A 19,446-nucleotide genomic window follows, 5' to 3' on the forward strand; every position below is an offset into this window, starting at 1 on the left:
TGGGTGCGTTGATATTGGTATTGGGGCTTCTGCAGTACTGGGGAGATTGGGAGCGCAGTAATGAATATGAACGTCGATATGTATTAGTTCCTAGTAGTCTATACTCCTAATAGGTATTTGCAATTAAGTCCTGAATAGTACACTTTTGTCAGACGGTCAAGGATAAACACTCCAGGCGTATTGCTTCTGCAACGTACCCAAGGTTAGACTTGATCACTGCCGTCAACTTTTCGATGCGTGTTACCCGCATGGCTGTATATCGAATGCGGTGACCCTGGCCGTGGTATGGCCCTGGGAGACACGTCCCTAAACGACACCCTCCGCCGTTTCGGAGGCACACTAATGCCCTCTTGCAGGGTATCCGCGGCTGAGAGGTCCGTATTTTCCCTCGTCGGCGGCCAGAAGCGCAGCGCCACTTGCTGGCTATCACCGTCGTCCCGCACCGGATCCCTTTCCTTCCTCCTGCGCGGACGGAACAAGCTTATCACGTTGCGCGCCGTGTCGAGCAGCGACCGACTTCTGCCGCTGCCGCCGCTGCTACCGCGAACGTGAACGAGAACCGTGACGATGAGCCAGCCAAAGAGAACCGTCGGGATGGGCCAGGGGCTGTCGAGGAAGTTGTCCGCCTTGTCGGGGTCGAAGAAAAGTACCGACGTGACGGCGAGGCCGATGCCCAGCAGGGTGCAGATGATGAAGCGCAAGCGCGGGAGGCGGCCAAGTGGTGACATGCGCGACACGAGCGCCATGATGACGAGCAGGACGAGGGTGCAGCCGCAGGCAATGTAAGTGTAAGCAAACTAGGGCACTAATGTTAGCGGGAGGAAGATCTCGAGGTAAGAAAGGGGGAGGGGAGCAAGAGGGAGACATACGACGAGGCGAGAGCGCTGTCTCGTCTTCTCGCTGATGGTGATTTGGTTTTCGGCTAGCTTGATGGGATTGGAATCGCCGTTTTGCTTCAGGCTGACGTCCGTGCTGAGATCAATGTCAAAGGACGAGAAGATGCTGTTGGCCAGCGCCGAGATGATGACGACAAGCTGCTCTACAAAAGTAGAGAATCCTTTTAGTGTTGCCTCATCTGGCTCCGTCTCGTTGCTGCTTGTTAGATAGTATTCAAGGTCTGGCCAGGTCCTGTCTGGGATCGTCGAGATGTTGGCAATGGAGCTATTCACTATGGCGCGCACCATCGAGTCCTGGGGCGGGTATAGGCGAAAAATTTCAGCGGATGCGTTGGCCAGCTCGTTGGCGATGCTACGGCTCGTCTCGTTGACATCACTAACAGGGGTCGTGTCCGGTAGCCAAGCATTGGTGAGGTTATCAACAACGTTGAACGCCTTCACGAAAAGGATGAGCTGCGTATATCCTTGCATGAACAGCACCAGAGACAGGTGAAAAGGGTAGTGCAGGGCTGTCCAGAGTTGCTGTCGAAGGGCAGGCAACTGAAGGTGTCGCATCCAATCAAAGTAGACGAGAAAGACACAGTAGATTGTGGCGGTGGCGGCCGTGATCATACCAATGGTATAGGGATCTGTGATTCACTGTCAGCTTTGGCACTTCCTGCATTTGCGGATACTGCTTACTCCATGCGGATGGTGTCTTGACTATCGTGGCGATATTTTGGGCTACGGTTTGGATGCTCTCACCCAGAATCATGACAGTGATGAGGCTGAGACGCTTCATCAGGTGCGTGCGTGTGAAGCTCAGCGTCCTCCAGTAGTTGGAAACGACAAGGCTCAGTATGGCTTCAGCCGCTGTAAAAACATACCATGTTATGAAAACACGGCTTTGCTTCTCCTCGAAACAGAATGTCACCCCAAGGTATACTGCCGCGCTGATGACGTTGATGGCGATTTGAATGTAGAAGGGTCGCCGTGCGCGCTTGTACTTGAAAATCTGTGCAAGGGTATGTGCGTATTCGATGGCCAAGCAAATTCGGGAGGCGAATAACATGAGAGCTGTGCCGTCCGTCAGTGGATGTTGGCTTGGGTTCCAGAAAGCCAACACACTTACACATTGTCATCATCGTGGGTTCATCTTGATCTTCTGGATCAAAGTTTGGCGCGACAACGGTGAAACCAACAAGCACACCAAGCTGGACGGCTCGCGCTATGCGTTCTACCAGTAGCCGTTAGACGCTAGCAGACTAAGAACGAGTAGCAATACTTACCAAAGATGCTGTCTGTAACATAGCGGACATCATACAGAGTGACCATAAACCAGGTGCCCCAAAGCAAGCTGAAGTAGCCTACATAGGATTTGAAGCGGCGGTGGTTGGTCACCGATTGACTTTGGGCAAAGACGTTGTAGTTTGCTGCGAAGAACAAGTCATACAATATCTCCAGTAGAGTTGGCTCTTCGTACTATCAACATATTAGCGACTGGAGACCAGCTATAAAGCACCTAAGAGTTCGACGCACGCGCTTGAACGGAGGATAGCCGCTGTAATCGTATTCATCCGAGCTAGTCTGTAGAGAGTCTTTGAATGGACTCGGGGGCGGGTGTGATTCAGAAGGTCGTCGTAGCCTATCAGACGCTAATGGGCTCTTGAACCAGCGCGGCTTCTCGGCGGTGACGATGCGAGGTTCTTCGTGGTCCATGTTGACGGCTGAATCAACTGTATCGTCAATGTATTCATGTCCCCTTTCCGCGGGCGCGGGCGACCGAGAGATTGATATGTGGGAGAAGAAGAAGAACGGGAAGGGGATCAGAGGTGAGCGACCGTAGAAAACCATAGAGCCCGACTGGGGAAGAGAAAACTTGTCGGCGCCCACATCCGTCGACCCCGGCGGGCCACGGGACCCGGTTCGCGAAACTTTTAACCTTTAAGCCAAAGGTCTAATCCGTGAAGGTAGGCTCAACAAGACGGCGATCTCCAGCCCACCACCTGGTAATAACTGGGAGCAGCGCTCGGCAGTGGGCGATGGCAGGGCTGATTCGCTAGCTTGGCACGTCACCTTTTCAAGATGTTACCATATTCGGCCGTAGCCGGTCCACCAGCATTATGGCTATAGGGGGCCCATCCTTAGCGATAAAACGAGGCGCAGCTCGCCGCGTCACATCTATTGGCACTATACCGCGGAAATGAGGTTGCTCCCTCCGCTCATAACGATCAAGATCGAGAGTGGCCGGTGGCTCGGTGTTGGTGTTTGGTGGAGGTTGAGCCGTTTGCGAGGCGCTTACCAGCTGGCAGCTGTGATGCAGTCAGCACCGAGTACGAACGTACTGGGAACATCCCTTGCCTTCATATGACTCGCGCATTGGAGCTTTATAGAACTAACTAGTTAGACCAGGCACCGCGGTAAAAGAGACCCTGCGCAGGAGCCAGCATGCATTTTTATGCCGAAGAAATTTTTTGGTTCGCTCTGAAACCCTCCCTACATTGTTCCGCGCGGCAAAAAACGCCTTCACTCGAGACAGGTCAGTGTAGATCACATATGCAAAAACAGCCAAAGTGGTTATCACATTATGTAACAAAGAGTAAACGGGGTCCATAATTCTCTCTTCTATACAGGTGTCTGTGTTTTGAAAATACAAGACGCATACCCCTTTACTCCAGCAACGAGGCTTGGTTAGTGTACAGAACATCAACAACGTTACTCAGCTTGTCAATCGTCGACAGGGCTGCGTCGTAAGACTGATCACGCTGTGTCTCGTCGTAAATGATGAGGCACCCAGCACCCTGGTCCAAAACGCCAATAATGACCTTGTCCAGGATCATCTGCGACAGCTTGCGCTCAACCTGCTGGGTGTCGAGGCCGACCATCTTGGCAATGTGGTCAATTTCCACGCGTGAAAAAGGCTCAATGACCTTGATTAGGTTCTGCTCCAACATGGCATCGTAAAGGCGGCGGAGGTGGTTGCGGATGAAGGCGTCGCTACCAAGCTCGTAGCGGTAGGTAGATAGAGCGCGCTCATACTCCTCCAAAGAGCGGTTGCCGTGGGCGCGTGCGATAGCTTTCATCGCCTCCAGGTTCTGGCCGGCGTACTTGACGGCCTGCTTCGATGTCATGAGCTGGTTGACATCGTCGACGAGGTTCAGCATAATCTTGCAGAGCAACATGTACTGCAGGGCGGCCTGAGCCTTGTGACTTTCGTCCTGGGAGTGGTAGCCGTCCAGGGCCTCGATAAAGTAAGAGAAAGCAGTGTTGAAGTCCTTATCTTCTGCGTGAAGCATACCACTCTGCATATCGAGGTTGGCCTGTAGGAGCGGTGGTGTGTAGACGCTTGCGGCGCTCGTCCGTGCGCTCGTGAGGGCTGCGCGAGCCTTGGGGATGTTGCCGAGGGCGTGGTAGACGCGCGATTCCAGAAGTTGTACCTCGACAAGGCGCAGCTTGTCATCCAGACGTTTCAGCTCGCGGAGCAGACCGTTGATCAGAGTTAGCGCCTCATAGTAGGACTGCTTGGTCATTTGCAGCGCGACCAGGCGGACCTCAAGGTCCTGGCGTTGGAAGGCTCGACGCTCAGCTGTGGCCCATTCGATACAGTCTCTCGTGACGGCGACTTCGATGTCGGTACTGTTGGGGATCTCCTTGAAGAGATCCAAGAGTTGGCGGACTGCGAATGGGGAAGTTTGTTAGAAAAGCAGGGTACTGGCTGTAGGGAGCGAAACATACTCAGCTTTGACGACTTTGCCTTGGCAAACGACGACAGAACCGAGCGACTCTGTCGCACGAGCTCTACCAGCTCTTGTGATTTCCTATTGAGTAAGAATGGCTTGTTAATATCGCGTTACCTTTATAGTTTTTCCGGCGAAGCGATCGTGAACTAACTTCTCATCCTTGTACAGCTCTCCCAAGCTGATTAAAGCTTGTTCGTACTCGCGCGTCGCCGCATCTGACGTCGCCGCAGGAGCCTGAGATACAACCTCCTTGTAAATAGCCTCTGCCTTTCTTGGGTCCGTCTTTAAAAGCTTCTGCGCTTCCTGGACCCGGCTCGAGTCCCCAGCTGCCATTTTGAAGGGTGCGGTTCGGTTTGTGATGTCGGGTTTGCTTCGCAGGCAGAGTCGGAGGCCGGGTGCAGAACCGTTAATAGGCAAGATCTGGATCCGTTTCGTAGAGCGAGCAGTCTATAATATTATTCAGTTTCCCGATTGATGGGTAGAATGGGTGATGGTGAGACGAGAGAGCACCACGGGTGATGAATGGTGAGCTTCTAACTAGGTTGCCATGGCGCGACGTAAGAGCCGCCGCCTCTGGGTTGTGGCTCAATGTCGAGCTTCACCAGCCACCTTTTCAGCGAGGCGGCCGCTGTGGCTCAGCGCGCATCCACTGTGAGTTGCTGGAGCCTTCTACCAGTCCGCGTAAAAACGCTCGGCCAATCATTGATCCGGGAGCCAAGAAATGCATCCCTGCAAGCCTAATTATTCCCCTAAACCGGAGCGAACCGCCAGAGCTATACACATTGAATTTTCTGGTCACATTCGCCGAACGCCATTTTCCCTAACAGCTGCCTTTCTTGCCATTGCCTCGTCAATTCTTGGCTCTGCTTCCTTAATTCATATATATTCCTTATTCACAATGTTGCGCCAAGCTGTCGCCGCTCTCCCTAGATCTCTTCGCGCCGCTGCGCCCAAGGCTTCCGCCAGTCAGCTCCTGGTGCGTCCACAGGCGTACGCTGTCAGCGCACCGGCTCTCAGATCCTTCCAGCCCGCCACGTCAAGATGGTACAGTGAGACTAAGGAGGAGAAAGCTGAGGAGAAGAAGACTGAGGAGGCCAAGGAAGAAAAGGGAGCCTCCGACGAGGTCTCGGAGCTAAAGAAGAGCCTCGAGGCCAAGGACGCCGAGGCACGCGAGTGGAAGGTTTGTCCGCACCCACACGGCCAGCTTCAACAATTGAAACGTACTGACCGCGCATCACCCGCACGCACAGGATAAGTGCATGCGCACCGTCGCCGACTTCCGCAACCTCCAGGACCGCACCCAGCGCGAGGTCAAGACGGCGCGCGACTTTGCCATCCAAAAGTTCGCCAAGGACCTCGTCGACAGCGTCGACAACCTGGACCGCGCCCTGGCCAACGTCCCCGCCGACAAGATTAACGCCCCCGAGAAGAACGACGATATCAAGGAGCTCGTCAACCTCTACGAGGGCCTCAAGATGACCGAGCGCATCCTTATCCAAACGCTGGCCAAGCACGGCCTCGAGCGCCTGGAGCCCGAGGGCGAAAAGTTCAACCCCAACGAGCACGAGGCCACATTTATGACCCCGCAGCCCGACAAAGAGAACAACACCGTCTTCTTCGTCCAGCAAAAGGGCTTCAAGCTCAACGGCCGCATCCTGCGCGCCGCCAAGGTTGGCGTCGTCAAGAACGCCTAATGCGCAGACGGGACAGACTGCCTCGAGAACTCTTCTCTAATAAACCGAGGCTCTACTTCCTAGATGGATGGAGCACTCCGTGTGTACTATTATTACAACGAAAAACTTGGGATACACCTTAGGCCGGCGTTGGGTCAAACACGATGTATTAATGCTCCTCTCATGATGTTGATTCTGGAAAAGATGAAAAAGAAGAAAAGATCGCATGGCGACTGGCGGACGCCTAGGGAGACGAAAAAAAAAAACAATTCGTTTCTCTCTTTTTGTACAAGTAGGAGGATAGAGGGGAAAATCGAGGGGAAACTAGAGGGGAAAAATAGCTGAGGTTATACATGCCCGTTATATTAGAAGCCATCTAGTCTTGGGCGATCATGATCGCATGGAATTGTACCACCATTCATTCCAACTTGTTTAACATTAAACCGTTGCAAGCAAGAATTTCCAAGCCGCTAGGCACCGCCAACACGATCTCATTGCTTTGTAGCCATCGTGCATGTTCCTTTTCATCTCTCGTTCCTAATGCTCTATAGTTTTTCCATCGCCTAGCCAAGGATGAGCTCGTACAGTATAATCAATGTATTTGCGATTATTAACGGCACTGTCAAAACGTTAGCATCTTGCGCGTTCAGCTTCGCACGCGTGATGGATGCGCCTGGCCAACGTACTTCTCATCAACGTCCGTACACTGGCAATGAGGTGTACAATCTTGGCCTGCACGCTCTGCGGCTCCGAAGCCGTGCCGAATCCCGGGTCGTGCGATCCAGGTGACAGGTTTATGCGCGCCAGGAACCGGTCTTCTGACAGAATGGCCACCGCGTTGATCAGCAGGCAGCTAACGTAGAAGAGGTTGCCGAGGAAGAACATGCTCAATCGAATGGTCCCCTCTGCGACCTCAGGTGTGTATGATCAAATTGAAGCTTATTGTCCCCTCTGGTATGCCGCCGTTCGAGCGTCGTTTCCCTGTCAAGTCGCAAAGCACAGGTCGTGGTACAGTCCGCGGATGCCCAAATAGGGGTGGGGCTATCAGCCGTGCTGTCCTGGGTGGTAAGAAACGGAATGAGGAAGCTCGTGGGTCGATAAAAAACTGTAAATTAAGCACGTCCCTGTCACTTCGGAAAAATTCGACGTTGTAGATGCTGTAACTTGGAGTTGTCAAGCAAGCTGAGCTCGTTGGCGGCGGCAGTGCGGCAAGGTACTAAGAGACGTGGTCCCTTCAATCGATAAGGAACCTCTTATCGCACGTGTCATTTTGGTTAGCAGCTGAACGGGGCAATAACTCAGCAAACTTCCCACTTCTTCACGCACTGAAGAGCCAAGTGGGCACTTTTAAAGTAGGCTAATTAGAGCTACGATATCTCGGCTGGGCACAACCCAGCATCTGTGGGGGGCTTCAGGAAACAACAGCGACCTGCACATTGGTTATTGCTCAACCAACGCCAGCTGTTGTGAAGCAGGCACACAGTGCAGATCACTACAGAGTACTGTTAGAGTAAGAATGAAATTTGGTACTGTATTTATTCACAGCACAATAAACTACTATCAAGGGACACTCGTGCAGATCTGATAGAGAACCAAAGAAGAAATAAACATTAAACACGAAACTTCTCTGGTGTATCTCCCTGGGCCCTCCAGTCCGCTGCCTGAAAAGCGGGCAGGGTTTTGAGGTTCGTGTAAATCTCCATAACTCTAGGTGCAAAACCCATATCCATCTTGTAAATGGTAGCCTGATCTATAGCTGGGACCAGACAAACGTCTGCCATGGTGACTGCATCACCCACGGTGAAGCCTCCATCCCCACCATGTGTTTGAAGTAAAGCCTCGTATGCCTTGAAGCCATCGGTAAAGCAAGCCTTGGCAAAGTCGACCTGATCCTCAAGTCGGTCCCGAATAGCTTTCACACGCTTGGCGATGCGCGAATTGGTCGGTGGCTGTACATCGCTGGTAATGATATTCGTAAAGTCGCGAATAAGAGCGCGCTTTTCGGCTTCCGCGCCAATGGGGGGTAACAGCGGATACCTGTCAGGAAAGCGCTCCTCAAAGTACTCTAGAATCGAGACCGACTGCCGAATCACGACCCTGATGCCCTTTGTCTCGTCCGTAATGACAAGTGTTGGAACACTGTGGCTGGGGTTAAGCGACTGCGTGTATTCGAGATCATGCTGCTCTTGGGTGGAGAGATTGACATAAGAAAATGTGAGTGGAATCGATTTCAGATGTGCAGCAATGATAATACGCTGTGCACAAGATGAACAGTAGAAGGAGTGCAGACAGAACGTCTCGGCCGGGTCCATTTTCACGCGTGAAGGATGAGTATGAAGAATGAGCTATATACGTTGTTAAACAATTATAAAAACCCATTAAGGCAGCATTCTTGAATGTTTTTATAGTTGCGTGCGCGCGGTATTTCATCGGGCCGAAGGATGTTTGCTTCACGGCAACACTCCTCCTAACCACTTGTTTTTTTTTATGATATACAGTCAATTGGCTCGTTAGCTCAAGGCCTGCTCTATAATTTCAAGAGCGGGATTTGTTGTTGTATTCGTCCTTCAGGCCGAGTAGCACTTCTTGCGAAAACACCGCATCACTTCACCTGCTGCACCCCCTCTTTTGTTTCTCTCCTTTTCGTTTCTTAAGTTGTAAAAGACAATTGCCATCGAAGACACATGTCAATGTTGCTCAAACGTCTCCCGCTTTGTGGACTTTTTTTCTATCATCTCGGCGACGACCGACTGTCAAAAGTGCAAAGCACAACAGTCTTGTGTCAAGGATGCCAATCGAGGACTGGACATGTGTGTTGCGATCAACAACAAAGTAACATCAAGAGATGTTTACATCACGGTCTCATCGCTCTATGAGCAGGCAGGACAGGGGCTGGCTTGCATTTGGCGCTGGAAGTCTCATGCGAGATTCTCTGATGCTCCGCGGGTAATAATTCCGGTCATTGATTAAGCGCGACGTAACCCATATTCCTAAACAGATACACCATCTATAAAATTGTCTTATGATAACAAAACTCCAAATCCATGCAATCAACACAGTACACCTTACAGTATTATTTCTTCGCTTTGGCTTTGGCCTTTGATTTGGCCTTGGGCTTTTCGTCCTCCTCGTCATCCACCTTTGCTTTTGTTTTCTTGATCGCCTTCTTGGCCTTTGGCTGCTTGATATACTTGTCCTTTTTGAAATCGATCTCGTCGTCATCCTCAGCGGGACCTTCTAATACTTCGGCGTCGTCTTCTTCCTCAATTGCTTCTTCCAGATCAGGCATGTCCTTGGCTGACTTCTTGGGGGCCACAACATTTGTGCTGGCCTTCATAAAGGGCACCGGGTGGCTCATGGCGTTGTAACTGAGCAACAAGTTAGTTATGCATCGAGACAATAGAGCGGATAATACATGCGTTCGCGTAAAAGCTGCCTTGGTTTTGGGCTCAATTTTGACGCTACCTTCATCCATCCATCCGACACCGAGCTCCTGAATGGCATCAAAGTCTTCTCGCGTCAGAAAATATGCGTCCATCAGCTCTATAACCTCTGGCACGGCCTCAGAGCCTTCAACTTGAAGCTTGTCAATGAGCTGCTTCCAAAGGACAGGCAAATATTGCTGGCGGATTTCATTATGGTCGCCGGAGCTTTTCAGGCGCATGTGAGAATGAAGTTCACGGATATACCTTCCAAGTTTTCCACTCTTGCTGAGGTTTCCGAGATATGACGTAAAGTTGGACCCCATAAGCTGCCCTGCGATAAAGCTTGCGGGACGGACAGTGCTAAATATGGCATGCGTTGGCATCAGACTCCAGTGTTGCTGAGGACCATGGATCATGCGGTCGACCAAGTCGCCATCGCTGATGCTTTCAGCGGCTTTATCAAACAGCTCCAGTGTTTTGAGCCGCTCTTCTCGCTTGTTGTAGCCCTTGCCATTGAGTGCCATTGGTTTAGTGCGGAGGTAGTTCTCTTGAATCATGAGGAAGCTGAACTCATGGTCATTGAAGTACAGCTCAATTTTGTCATTGAGAGTAGCTTTGCTAGCTGGCGCAAAAAGCCCACCACTTAGTATCTTTTGACAGATATCCCATGGCTTGAGAACAACGTGCTTCTCCCACGCTTTAGTCATGGCCTTGCCTTGGTCGAAGTTCATGCTCGTTTGATCCAGCTTTGCTGTTGAAATCATGTTGATGATCTGCCTGATATCCTTGTTGCTGCCTTCGATCAAGGCATCAACAACATTTGGCGGCAGTCTCAAACCTTCGCGGTGACAGATCGTCATGATGCGTGATCTCACTTGGTCCACAGTTGGGCGGTTGAACCGAATGTCGAACGCAACGTGGTCGAAAGGCTTCATCTTTGGCAATCGTCGCTCGTTGCAGATCAGAATCAAAGGGACTTCTGTCTTCTTGCAGAACTTGGCCATCGCGCCAACACCTCCTCTATCACCACCAGACATACCGTCAACCTCATCCATGATGAGAACAATCTTCTTTTTTGTAGCGTCAACGCTTTTGCCATCACCGGCGAAGAAGCCACGAAGTGATGTATTGTTCATGACATCACTTACACCGGCTTCCACAAGTTTCTTGCTGCGAGCGTCACTGGCGTTACTTTCGAGGACGTCATAACCTTCCAGCCTGGCAGCCAGGTGAGCAGCGGTCGTCTTGCCGATACCAGGGGGGCCCGAGATAATGATTGCTCGCTCACCGCCCATGCCATCAGCACCGCGCTTCTGGAAATTGTACTTTTTGGCTTTTGGCCAATTCCTTAGCCAGACTTGGATTTTTTCCACTTGGCTTTTGTTGCCGCAAATGTGATTGAGCTGAGTAGGAGCGTATTTGGAGGTGAGAAGAAGGGTAGGGACATTAGAGGGAGGTGGCGGGCGAGCTGCCCCAGGCATACTGGCTGCCGCTTTGGCGGCCTTTACTTCGGCGGCTTTCTTGGCTTTCTCCTCGGCTTCCATCTCAGCAATTTGCAGTTTAATCTTTTCCTCCTCGGCTTTCTTCTTTTCTTGCGCCTTCTGTGCTCCTTTGCCAGATCCTCCGTGAGCAGGAAGCTTCCGAATCAAGTCGAACAAGCCGTTTTCGTCAATGGTTCTGATACCGAAGGATTTAATCTTGGCCAGTTTGCTAGGGCCAGCATCGTCGCCCAATACGACGAAGCTAGTCTTGCTGCTGGGCTGGCCAGTAACTTTGCCACCATATCGCTTCACGAGCGCCTGTCCCTCTTCACGTCCAATTGTCTGCAGAACTCCAGTGAAGACAAAAGATAAGCCAGTCAAGCACTCCTCTTCGCCTTCTGGGATATCTGCGCTGCCTACTGGCTGGGCGGCCGCATTTCCGCCGCCGGCGGCTTTTCGCCAGTCGAATTTTGCATTGGGATCCTTCGGCGGTGGAGTTGGGGGGCGAACCGTGGCAACGCTGTTCAGAATATCTTCAATCGCGGCGTCTTCGGGCTGATCAGCCTTCTTCGCACGAGGAGCACGAGGCTTTGCAGCTGTTGGCTTTTTTCGGGGAAGTACTTCCTCTTCATCACCATCTGAGTCTGGCTCCGGACTCTTTCGCTTCGTGCTCGCTGAAGCAGCACGGCTGGGCTTGGTCTCTTGGGCGGGTTTTCCTCGAGATGCCACACGGGACGGCTGAGGAAGCATGTCTTCATCAGAGTCCTCCTTATAATCATCATCCCCCTTGCCGCGACCCTTGATATCAGCGGCGAAAATATCATCACCATCCTCACCGGCATCTTCCATGTATGCGTCGTCATCATCGTCTTGTGTGCGCCGGTGTGAAGGCCTGGATGTTCGCTTGGGTGCTGGTTTATCATTTGACAGTACTACTGTTTTTGCCACAGTTGCTTTTGATCGTGGGCTGCTCCTTACCGGAACATCTGATTTGGTTGCTGCTGTGGTGGGTTTCTTGGGTGTGGCTTGGTTGGCGGTAGATGCTTTGCTGGTGAAGTATTCGCTTGCTGAAACCTCGACGCCATCCTCTCTGTTACCTCGTCAGCATTACACTTTCAGGTCATTCATAGGACATACTCGGTTTTCTTCTTGGCGGGCTTAGGTTTAGGCTTCGCGGCGGGTTTCTTCCTATTTGCGTGTTAGCATTATAGGTGTATAAGGTGTCGTATGGACTTACTCGACGACCTCATCGTCGTCACTATCTTCGACAACCTTGCGACCAACTTCTATCTCATAGTCAGTATATAAAGGCAGAGGATAGGTTGCCAATGTCGCATACTTCTCCTCTTGTTGTCGGGTTTCTGGCTGGGCGGCTCAGCTTTCACGGAGGCCGCAGCGGCACCACCTTTGGAGGTGAAGAAAGAGCGAATATCAGGCATGGTGAAGAATCTGTAGCACAATACTAGGAGAAGTGCAGCAAGACAAAACGGTCTGCTTTATATGCGCATCAATCGCGGCTCAGCCGACAGCCTTCTTCGTATTGGATTCTAGGCAGAGGTCGGAGCCTGGATCATCGAACTTGGCTTGCAGCTCCACAAGGTGGACGCGAAGCTGACGCGAGGTGCGTGACCTTGCAGCTGCTTAATTGAAGTGGATTCATGCCTGATGCGTCAGGCCACAACAACCTACCATGGTAGACTGAGGCTAAGATTTTTGAAGCTTCAGGAACAGGAGCAATGCGAACTTGAAGCCGGCAATCCTTCCCGCCCAAGATGAACCCCAGCATCCCATCGACGCTGGCCAATGCCTTCAGAGGCTTACAAATTTGCAGTCCATCGCCATTGCGACAAATCCGAAACCCCTTGCTCAGGCAATTGGGAGCTCTGTCCACAGCCTGGGCGCAACAACCAAAAGCGTTCTCGACAACCGCACCCGTTTTTGGAACATGGCTCGAGCCCGATATCAACCGAAAGAAGAAGATGGCCAAGGGCCGTCCTCGTGTGGCCACTGGAGGCTCAACAAAGGGAACCACTGTCATTTGGGGTGACTTTGGCCTTCGCATGACGGACAAGCAACGTCGCATCAGTGCAAAGTCGCTGAAGATGGCAGAAGACACCATCAAAGTACGACTCCGAGGGCAGAAGTATCGGCTTTACAAGCGCAAGTGCTGCAACATCGGTGTCTACGTCAGCGGTAACGAGGTAACAGGTCACCGAAACGGATGTTCTCGACTGCCATGCTAACACCGGATAGATGAGAATGGGAAAGGGTAAAGGTTCCTTTGACCACTGGGCTACGAGAATGGCGGTAAGCCAGGTCTTGTTCGAGGTTCGCGGTCGCATCCACGAGCAGGTTGTCCGAGACGCTTTCCGACTGGCCGGCAACAAGCTGCCAGGTAAGTTTTCGCGCTGATTGCAGCATGTCTAGAGGCCTTATGCTAATCCAACGGAAGGTCAATGGGAATTTGTCAAGAAGGGCGAAGCGCCAGTTGTTGGCATTACCAAGCTCGACGGCGTAACGCTTGAGGAGCTTAAGCGTCCTAGACGCCAAATCCCAACGGCACAGGTCATCGAAGCGGTGGAAACCGCTCCTTCAGTTTCTGAGGCAGGTAACGGTAGCCAACCTCCGGCTTCATCATAAATCAACCGATGTATAATCCGAATATGTATATTATCATGCCACAGGAGAGTGGCCGCAGCGACATGTCTCAAAAGAGTATTGGAAAATGTACAGCATACCATGTACCAAAAAAACTTACAAAATATCGCGAGTAAATTGTATTCTAGTTATCTTCTAGAAATCCGTCTATTGTGACAGGCATTTTGTGTTACGCCGTCTGCAGGACTGGTTAATATGTACCTATGTAGGTATGTTGGTAGGCCAGGCAGCCAGCTCTTGGTGGAGAGCTGCTGGACCAGGGCCGCCGCACTTAACGCGCCAACGCGTCTCTCGTTCTGCAAGGCCAAGAAAAGGACTTTACACTCCTCCATCACCGCGAAGTAATCGGCAACCACAACAGCAATGGCTCTCATTGTCGATAAGCATAGGCCCAGGTCTCTCGATGCGCTAACCTATCACGACGAACTTACAGAACGCCTTCGCTCTCTGGTACGAACGCCTGTTCACAACTCCGCATACCTCAATAGCTTACAAGGCGACAGGCACAAAGCGGCGATTTCCCCCATCTCCTCGTATACGGACCGTCCGGTGCTGGAAAGAAGACTAGAATTGTGGCAACACTAAAGGAGCTTTACGGCCCTGGCGTGGAGAAGATCAAGATTGACTCGCGCGTCTTCCAGACGAGTAGCAATCGCAAGCTCGAGTTCAACATTGTCGCATCAGTCTACCACCAGGAGATCACGCCGTCCGACGTCGGAAACTATGACAGGGTAGTTGTACAAGATCTTCTGAAAGAGGTGGCTCAGACGCAGCAGGTCGACCAGTCGGCCAAACAGCGCTTCAAGGTTGTTGTGATCAACGAGGCCGATCACCTGAGCCGCGATGCGCAAGCGGCGCTCCGTCGCACCATGGAGAAATACTCGCCCAACCTTCGACTCATCCTCCTCGCAAACTCCACCTCAAACATCATCGCCCCGATTCGGTCACGAACGCTGCTGGTCCGAGTGGCGGCACCGTCACACGACCAGATCTGCGACGTGCTTGCGTACGCAGCGAAGAAAGAGAACTGGAGCGTAGTCAAAGGACTGCACCAAAGAATAGCAGTGGAGAGCGGCCGTAACCTGCGCAAGGCTCTCTTGATGTATGAGGCAGTGCATGCGCAAAAGTACGTCCTCCTTTTCAGCTCTGCCCATACTGGGGCTGCGTACAAACTTGTTCTCCGTGGTACTGACTCTCGTTGCAGCGAAAAAGTCACCGACAGCACCCCGATTCCACCTGCAGACTGGGACGCGCTCATTGGGCAGATTGCCAAGGAGATCATGGATGAGCACACGCCCGCTCGAATTCTACAGGTTCGCGCAAAACTGTACGACCTGCTGACCCATTGTATTCCGCCGACAATCATCCTCAAGACGCTCACGTTCAAGTTGTTGGGCATGATTGATGACGATCTGAAGGGCGAGGTGATCCAGTGGTCTGCATTCTACGAGCACCGCATCAAGACGGGGACCAAGGTCATCTTCCACCTGGAGGCATTTGTGGCCAAGTTTATGAGAGTTCTGGAAATGTACTTGATGAGCATGGACATGTGAGCAGAGCATGTAGCGACCAGATAACTCGGCGTTTAGGTGTCTCTGAAAATAGTACGGAAATTTAATATTAACAACGGCTTTCTATTGCCAGGGATGTTACGGCCATCTTCTATTGCTGTATAGAACAGCAGTGACGTCTCTGATCTGCGCGACCTCCAGCATGACGGTTTGGTTTTACTTTTCGTATTGGATAACTTCACTTGGAGGTATTTGATTGAAACGGTATACTGTATGCAGGCTCTATGAGGTGTGCTAGCCATTTCTAGCAGAAGAATCTATACTGAATGTTGCAGCAAATGGCTGCTCGAAAAAAATGCAGGCCTCTTATTCGTCCCAACTACTCGTAGAGCCATTTCCCAGCCTTCACAGGTCACTGAGCCCATACGTGTAGATATCATCAATCGAGACGAATATAACCAATACACTGCCCCCCCGCCCCCTTGTGCTCACAGCATATACCATCTAGACAGAGTTGGCCTCGATCCATTTTTGATATGGGTTAATCTTGGTGAACACGTCGGGATACTCGTTTCCGCATGGAACGCCAAAGGATGTGAGGCCGACCTGGTACGTCTTGTTGTTGCCGTCGACCCAGACGAGAGGCCCGCCCGAGTCGCCCTGGCAGGTCCCCCGGCCGCCCGTTCCCGTGCAGACCTGGTTGTCCGTGATGTTCTTGCCGTCGTACGCGCGGTAGGCATCATTGCACGCGGCGGTGGTGATGGTGCTCAGCTGCACAAAGTGCAGCTCGTCCGGCCTCGTCCGTCCCGGCCAGGTGCTGTAGCCCCAGCCGTAGGCGGTGACGTTGGTGCCGGCGTCGACTTCCTGCCGCGGGAAGGGCGCGACGGTCTGGATGGCGGGGGTGAGGTCGAACGGCGCGGCGAGCTTGAGCAGGGCAATGTCGTTGATGCGCTTGATGGAGTCGAAGTCGGGGTTGGTGATGCCCTGGGAGACGTTGCGTTCGACGCCGCCCGTCTTGACGGAGTGCGAGCCGGCGACGACAGTGAGTGTCCGCGGCACGACGTCCATGAGGCAGTGGCCGGCGGTTAGGACAACGTCCCTGCGGATGAGGGTGCCGCCGCAGTTGTGTGAGCCGTTCTTGCGGATGCTGACGATATAGGGCGCGGCGCCGTCTCCGGCGATCTGGCCGCCGATGATGGCGGGCGCCGAGGAGGCGAGCTGGGCGCCTAACGCAGCAGCGTAGATGGAGAATGAGAGCCTCATTTTTATTCCCTAGGTATTTGACTAAAATGCAGAAAATCAGGGTAATCAGGTTATGGATAGATGGGCGAGGTCGAGCGAGTGACTGATGAGGCTGCTATGAGGATGGAGAGGCGTGCCCAGAACCGAAGCAAAGCGAAGGCGTGGTGTGAAGATGTGCAAAGTGTTCCAGAGAACATGGGTAATATATGTCCCTTTCATCATTCCATCTACAGATCATCAGGGGTTACGGAAACGAATTATGGACCACAAGGGCATCTTATTACTGGGCTGCCAGTGAATTTGACTGTGTGTCTCACGCTGTGCCTTGGTTTCTGTGATCGCCCAAGATGGCTGTGCGCACTCCTGGGTCCTTGCATGACAGCTGAACGGCGCATTCTGGATGTTTGTGAACAATAATAGGTGCTAATTGTCGTTTCAGATTGAGCCGGTTTTTTTATTTCCAATTCGGATGCTCTTTATTATTGGACAGATTCCTCGTATTCTTCCCGGAGCTATGAAGTACAGTTACTCCCGTGGTCCTCTTCCCACGTAGCATCGGGAGAAAAAGGGAGGACGAGAAACCCCACAAATTGTCAGACAGTGTATATCACACAGCAGAAACCATGTTGCCAAATTGATTTGCATATTCAAGGATCTGGTAATATTGCCGTTGCCGAATAAAGAGGTCTTGCGTTTGTTGATCGATGCGACAAAACGGCCGATGCTGAGATAAAGTATGAAAGACAACATTTCTAAAAAGACAAAATATTCATTGATTTCATGCAGTCCTCCGCAGCCTTAATATCTCATTTATTTGGCAGGTTTGCCAAGCGTAAGCAGGCCAAATCGTTTTGCCATCAAGTACAGACGCCAGCGCAGGGGCACAAACATGGCAAGGAACCAAGCGAGCGTGGACTTTGCGCCTGCCCAGAACCGAAGGGGTCGCTTCTTGGACTGGATCATGCGCACAACGGTGCGAGCGTACACGTCGGTTGCCATGGACTCGTCACTGTTGGAGATTTGCGTGCGATTGCGCCAAAACTTCTCAATTGGCATGTACAGCGAGTCCGCGGGCAGGCTTGGGTTCCCTCGAGCTATCCCGTGTTGTTAGCAGGGTGGGCATAGCAAGGCATCGGGAAGGGGCATCTATCATGTCGTACTGATATTACTCTTGACACCACCGGTGACAACCGTCACGACGTCGACACTATCACAGGGTCAGCACTGAACGAAGTCGTACAGGGATCATCGCGACTGAGAAGGGTGAAGGGGGGATTCCGCGGCACGTACCCAAACGGCTTCATCTCCATGCTCAAAGCGTCGCCGTACGCATGAAGCGCCGCCTTCGTGGAGTTGTACGACGACGAAAACGCCAGGGGCACGACCGGCGCGATGCTGCCAATGTTGACCACGCAGCCCTTGGCGGCGATCAACTGCTTCCCAAACGCCTGGACGACGCGCATCGGCCCCAGCACGTTGACGTCGAACACGTGGCGGACGTCGCCGTCAATGTCCGAGTCCAGCGCCGGGCGGTGCTTGACGACCCCAGCATTATTGACGAGCACATCGAGCGTGCCGCCCGTGACGGCGGCAACTTCGGCCGCGGCCGCCTCGACCGACGCCGTATCCGTCACCTCGAGCTTCACGACGGCCATGCCGGGCCGGAGGAGCTCAGTGATGCTGTCGGGGCGCCGCACGGCGCAGAAGACAAAGTAGCCCTGGCGGTGCAGCTCCGTGGCGAGCGCGCCGCCGATGCCCCCAACGCCGGTGCCGGTGATGAGCGCCGTCTTTTGGCCCGGCTGAGGACGCTCGGTGATTTCGGTTGCCATTGCTATAGAAACTCCGATGCAAGTAGAGTCAATTTCCAAGGTGTGTTGGTTAAGTGAGGAAAGTTGTCGTGTTTGATTGCGCCCTTGTTTGCCGTTTGTCTGGGTTGGACGGGAGCAGTTGCTCCTACCTTGGTCCCCTGTCTAGATGCCTCGGCTTGCTAGCAGCCTACCCTACAGCAGGTGTATGTTGCAAAGAACCGTTTTCGCGACGTACCACACTAACTTTTGACAGTCAAACTTTGGTTGTCCATAAAAAGTCTGGTTCTACTTATATACTACTCCCATTAATTCAAATTAGTGGCGTTCAGAGTCTAAAAGGGTAATCCTACATACGTCTGAGCCGGCGTCGGCGCTTAGCAAAACTCCGGCTTCTACCGCTGTCTACTGACAGTTTTGCTGATGATCAGGGGCGGGCTCCGCGCTTAGAGAAAAGGTCGGGATCGTTATATTCCGCTCGGCGGTTGAGCTTCACAAGGCTTACCGGTCTACCTGCAAGAAAAACTGGGAGATAAGAACTCACTCTCGCGTCGGTCCTCGGCCCTCGGCCTCAGCTGGGTAGATGCTTCGTCTTTACACGGAGATGTATCTTGATCCCCAGGCTATTTTCCCGACCGCGATTTCCTGTGCCATGCTACTCCGGTAAAATTGCGCTTGCCAGCTTCAGTATAAGCTTTAGAGAGATGCTGCGGCCGCTTTTTGCACTAATAAGTCAATTCTTGCCCCGGTGTTCTGCGCGTTGCTATCAACCACGCTGTATGCTACCAGAAAGTGTAGGGGAGACAATTGAGTTTCGCTGTTACTGGTTTTTATTTTATTTCCCTTAAAAAAGGCGTGGGCAATGCTTTCCGTCGTCCCAATACCTCCGCAAGACCTCCACATGGTGTGGCGAGAGTAGATGGAGGAGCGCTTACAAATGTACCTACAGAATGCCTTGTGACTGATAGGGCTACCATGCTACGCTTATTATAAGCCTCGAAGAAGCTGATTTGCATTAGCTTCTATTGGGTATATA

General features: G+C 52.3%; 8 protein-coding genes across 8 annotated transcripts; 2 read left to right on the top strand and 6 right to left on the bottom strand.

The window, feature by feature from the left end:
* Window positions 1-203: 203 nt before the first annotated feature.
* Window positions 204-2,594, bottom strand: ISF_05881 (Low temperature requirement A; the record flags this gene model as incomplete). Its single annotated transcript, XM_018849486.1, has 6 exons — window positions 204-797; window positions 870-1,525; window positions 1,578-1,952; window positions 2,008-2,112; window positions 2,165-2,357; window positions 2,415-2,594. 6 exons carry the CDS (start codon window positions 2,592-2,594, stop codon window positions 204-206), a joined length of 2,103 nt encoding a protein of 700 aa, XP_018703513.1.
* Window positions 2,595-3,544: 950 nt separating this feature from the next.
* ISF_05882 (26S proteasome non-ATPase regulatory subunit 11) lies at window positions 3,545-4,948 on the bottom strand (the record flags this gene model as incomplete). The annotated part of the gene is made up of 3 exons (XM_018849487.1): window positions 3,545-4,551; window positions 4,611-4,693; window positions 4,767-4,948. The coding sequence occupies 3 exons, from the start codon at window positions 4,946-4,948 to the stop codon at window positions 3,545-3,547; spliced, it is 1,272 nt and encodes a 423-aa protein (XP_018703514.1).
* A 565-nt stretch (window positions 4,949-5,513) lies between these two features.
* Window positions 5,514-6,309, top strand: ISF_05883 (mitochondrial co-chaperone GrpE; the record flags this gene model as incomplete). Its single annotated transcript, XM_018849488.1, has 2 exons — window positions 5,514-5,795; window positions 5,866-6,309. 2 exons carry the CDS (start codon window positions 5,514-5,516, stop codon window positions 6,307-6,309), a joined length of 726 nt encoding a protein of 241 aa, XP_018703515.1.
* A 1,589-nt stretch (window positions 6,310-7,898) lies between these two features.
* On the bottom strand, window positions 7,899-8,600 carry ISF_05884 (Maleylacetoacetate isomerase; the record flags this gene model as incomplete). The annotated part of the gene is made up of 1 exon (XM_018849489.1): window positions 7,899-8,600. The coding sequence occupies one exon, from the start codon at window positions 8,598-8,600 to the stop codon at window positions 7,899-7,901; it is 702 nt and encodes a 233-aa protein (XP_018703516.1).
* A 761-nt stretch (window positions 8,601-9,361) lies between these two features.
* Window positions 9,362-12,633, bottom strand: ISF_05885 (DNA replication factor C, large subunit; the record flags this gene model as incomplete). Its single annotated transcript, XM_018849490.1, has 4 exons — window positions 9,362-12,284; window positions 12,332-12,382; window positions 12,432-12,480; window positions 12,534-12,633. The coding sequence occupies 4 exons, from the start codon at window positions 12,631-12,633 to the stop codon at window positions 9,362-9,364; spliced, it is 3,123 nt and encodes a 1,040-aa protein (XP_018703517.1).
* A 333-nt stretch (window positions 12,634-12,966) lies between these two features.
* ISF_05886 (replication factor C subunit 5) lies at window positions 12,967-15,405 on the top strand (the record flags this gene model as incomplete). Its single annotated transcript, XM_018849491.1, has 6 exons — window positions 12,967-13,395; window positions 13,448-13,589; window positions 13,647-13,802; window positions 14,286-14,302; window positions 14,356-14,978; window positions 15,057-15,405. The coding sequence occupies 6 exons, from the start codon at window positions 12,967-12,969 to the stop codon at window positions 15,403-15,405; spliced, it is 1,716 nt and encodes a 571-aa protein (XP_018703518.1).
* A 462-nt stretch (window positions 15,406-15,867) lies between these two features.
* On the bottom strand, window positions 15,868-16,626 carry ISF_05887 (chymotrypsin-like proteinase 5A precursor; the record flags this gene model as incomplete). Its single annotated transcript, XM_018849492.1, has 1 exon — window positions 15,868-16,626. The coding sequence occupies one exon, from the start codon at window positions 16,624-16,626 to the stop codon at window positions 15,868-15,870; it is 759 nt and encodes a 252-aa protein (XP_018703519.1).
* Window positions 16,627-17,415: 789 nt separating this feature from the next.
* On the bottom strand, window positions 17,416-18,434 carry ISF_05888 (short chain dehydrogenase/reductase; the record flags this gene model as incomplete). Its single annotated transcript, XM_018849493.1, has 3 exons — window positions 17,416-17,699; window positions 17,766-17,812; window positions 17,896-18,434. 3 exons carry the CDS (start codon window positions 18,432-18,434, stop codon window positions 17,416-17,418), a joined length of 870 nt encoding a protein of 289 aa, XP_018703520.1.
* Between the last annotated feature and the right edge of the window lie 1,012 nt (window positions 18,435-19,446).

The sequence above is a fragment of the Cordyceps fumosorosea genome (assembly GCF_001636725.1).
Source record: "Cordyceps fumosorosea ARSEF 2679 chromosome Unknown scaffold_14, whole genome shotgun sequence".
NCBI lineage: Eukaryota > Fungi > Ascomycota > Sordariomycetes > Hypocreales > Cordycipitaceae > Cordyceps > Cordyceps fumosorosea.